Source organism: Corylus avellana, chromosome ca4, assembly GCF_901000735.1.
Source record: "Corylus avellana chromosome ca4, CavTom2PMs-1.0".
NCBI classification, from domain to species: domain Eukaryota; kingdom Viridiplantae; phylum Streptophyta; class Magnoliopsida; order Fagales; family Betulaceae; genus Corylus; species Corylus avellana.
In genome coordinates, this window is record NC_081544.1 from 483,282 (window position 1) to 486,341 (window position 3,060).

The window sequence follows — 3,060 nt, forward strand, 5'->3', positions numbered from 1 at the left end:
TTTCTTTTTTCTTTCTTAATTGTTTTATTAAAATCTTTTTAATTTAAAATAATATTTTATTTTTATTGATGAGATGTGTGTCCTATTTGTGGCCATAGGATTTCTGAGATGAAATCCTAGTCATGAACTGAATATTCTCCAGTCCATAATGGACTGGAGAGGATCCTGTTCCCTTATTGTGACAGTTGGTTGCTAGATAGCTTATTTTGTAAGCTAACATTCTCTTCAATAAATCCCACCAAAGGGCAATTGAGAATATATCTTTTATCTTTCCTTCTACACCTCTTCCTATTGCTAGAGAAATTTTGAAATTATCTCACAAGAAAAAATGGTTGTCTTTATTAGCTAGCTTTCGTTCTTGGAAGTGCATCATTAATGAAAGTAGACATTATAATCTAATCATAAGAGATTGCGTGTCAAGGGATCTAATCACACCGAGTTAAATATTACAAGAGCCATAAATCAACTTTTAAGGACAACACTCTTGGCTGATTATATACTATTATGAAATTTTTGTATATTTTATTTTTATCTCTTGTATTTTAGTTATTCTATTGTTAATTTTTAAATTAGTATTATTTTGTTTCAACAAGAGTTTTTGCATCTTACAAATAATTTCCCAACAAGTGGGGCTAATTAATTATAAGGGAATCCACACCTCACGTGAACCTAGTGTTTCATGTGAAGCGTCCATCCAATATTTCTAATGCAAGTGATTTTATGCTTCTCATTGAAAACGTGTGGGCTTTTTATCCAAAAGAATTTTGCTTTGCAAACACTTTTCTAGAGGCTTCTATGTTCGAATTGTTACATTGCAAATAAAAAACAACCAATCCATCAGAGTCCAAAATGAGAGGAATCACACGGCAGAGCATCCATTCACTCACACACTCATACAGCAAACAAAAGCTTGAGAGGGAAGATTGGTCATGAACCATTACACAAACTTTAGTGATGAGGTAATTATACAGCGATAATAGAGCATACAGCTTGTATCAAAGTGAGGATCAACAAGATAACAGCAGCTATGGTAGAAGCGGCCATCCAAGGAGTGCGAAAATAATCTCGTCTCAAGGAAGCAATCCAACCATGCGAAGGATTCTCGTAGAACTTTTTCAAATTGTCACAAATTTTCAAGTAATAGCAGCTCATGGTTGAATATACGATACCTGTGCCTAGATTGTTGATGAAAGTTGCATCGTTGTGACCTAGCCCATTAACCACGATCCCCTCCCGACTAAGTAAATCTACATCTTTTTCACTCTTAATAAGGAGATCTAACATTTGAAAATAATCGGTAATATATCCCCTATGCTGATAGTGACATTGCTCCAAAGCCATGAGATTTCGAGCATAAAGCTCTGTGTAATCATCCAAGGTAAAACGTGGGATCTTTAATACTCCCTCCTCATAATGTAGGTCAAGCAAGCATTTGCTTGAAGGATTCACCTCAAACTTCAATCCCACCTCATCCAGTTGGGTTGCAGCGTACATATACGGTACTATTGCTGGTCTTCTTCTTGGTAGCGTTCGGGGAGGAGCTGGCAAATAAAATTTTCTAAGCAAATCAACAAAGTGCAATATATTTAGATCAGGATCGGGAAGCAATCCTTGCCTGTTGTAACAGCTAAAGTAGTGAAAGGTAAGCTCAATGAAGGAAGGTAAGTTTGTCTGAGATGCAAATGCAAGGTCAAATAATTCTTTAATAATAAAGAAAGGAAGTTGATTTTCAAGTAACATAAAGTCCAGCTGCATCCTATAAGCCAACCATGGCTTTTGTATTATGTAGTCGTCCGGTGTCCATTCTGATGTTTCCGGCCAATTTCTGTAAAAAAGCTCAACAATGAAGCTCGCATCCATCAAGACCATTTTCACAAAATCATACCTGCAAAGTGGAATAGTCTCCGCATAAGATTGACGAACACGTTGCTCCGAAATCTCTATAGCGCGTATTAAAATCTCAATGCCTATCCCTGCACTGTCTGCCCGGTCCACGAATCCCTTGAGATAACTCTCTTTATACTTTTCCATGGTTTGCAATTTTTTGTTACCATGGTGAAAGGGCCCTATTGAAATAATCTGAGGAGTGTAGGCTTCTTCGTTCAATTTGCGAAGGGGATCCGGAACCTTGTAGATACAAGGTGCATGTTCAGGTGATGAGAGAGGCTGTGCTCTCTGTAGCATTTGTGTGATATCAATTACCAAACTTTCACGGTCATATTCATCTATGTGTTGAATTTCCACTACACTTGGTGATTGTCTGAGAAATCTGTTCAGCAGAGACCAGATAGCAGACATATCCTAAAATAACGTTGCTTCTCTACCGTTAGAGATTGAGGGGGCCTATTGGAGAATCTGTAAGCAACTCTCAAGATAAGCCAGAAGAAACGTCCAAGACTTCCACCTGTACAGATATATATAATTCACAACAGCTCAAGAAGCCGTGATAGTTAATACTGCAGAAGTAAATAAACTTCTAGTAGCTTTTGTATTTGTTTAGACAGAGATGTGTAAATGATAATAAGAACCACGAGCTCTGGTGGAAATTTGCTCTAATCTAAAAAAATCAAATGAAATGATTAAAATTTGAAGTAAAAAGTAAGGCTGTTGATAGACTAAAAAGTAAAAAGAAGTTGAATCCAGATTATTTTCTATCTAATTTTCCATCCACTTAAACAACAAGAAGAATTACAATCCATATCAACTTTATTGAGCTCTATCATAAAGGCAACCTAGAGAATGGGATAAACGAGAGACAGAGAGAGAGGGAGAGTGAAGAATTGAACCTGGAGATGGAGGGATTGCTTTCAAAGGGCTACAAATCAAAATCACCGCAACAGACCTTACTTTCGTTTGTAAATGAAATGTAGATCTGCTATATATGCCTATGCAGGCTGCAGCCCTCAAACAATAGAATGGGTTATAAAGAAAACCGTCCGCTAACCGCTAACCGTTATAATAGAGGTGTCAATGCGGGCGGTTTCTGTTAACTGCTAACCGCTTAACTGCTTAACCGTATTAACTGCTAACTACATTTTTATATAATATATTTTTATAATT

General features: G+C 36.7%; 1 protein-coding gene across 1 annotated transcript; it reads right to left on the bottom strand.

The window, feature by feature from the left end:
- Positions 1-924: 924 nt before the first annotated feature.
- On the bottom strand, positions 925-2,298 carry LOC132177145 (UPF0481 protein At3g47200-like). Its single transcript, XM_059589376.1, has one exon. It carries the CDS (start codon positions 2,296-2,298, stop codon positions 964-966), a length of 1,335 nt encoding a protein of 444 aa, XP_059445359.1. The 3' UTR covers positions 925-963.
- Between the last annotated feature and the right edge of the window lie 762 nt (positions 2,299-3,060).

Excerpts from the sequence above, each read along its gene's own strand:
- LOC132177145 (XM_059589376.1), bottom strand. The coding sequence starts at position 2,298 with ATGTCTGCTATCTGGTCTCTGCTGAACAGATTTCTCAGACAATCACCA.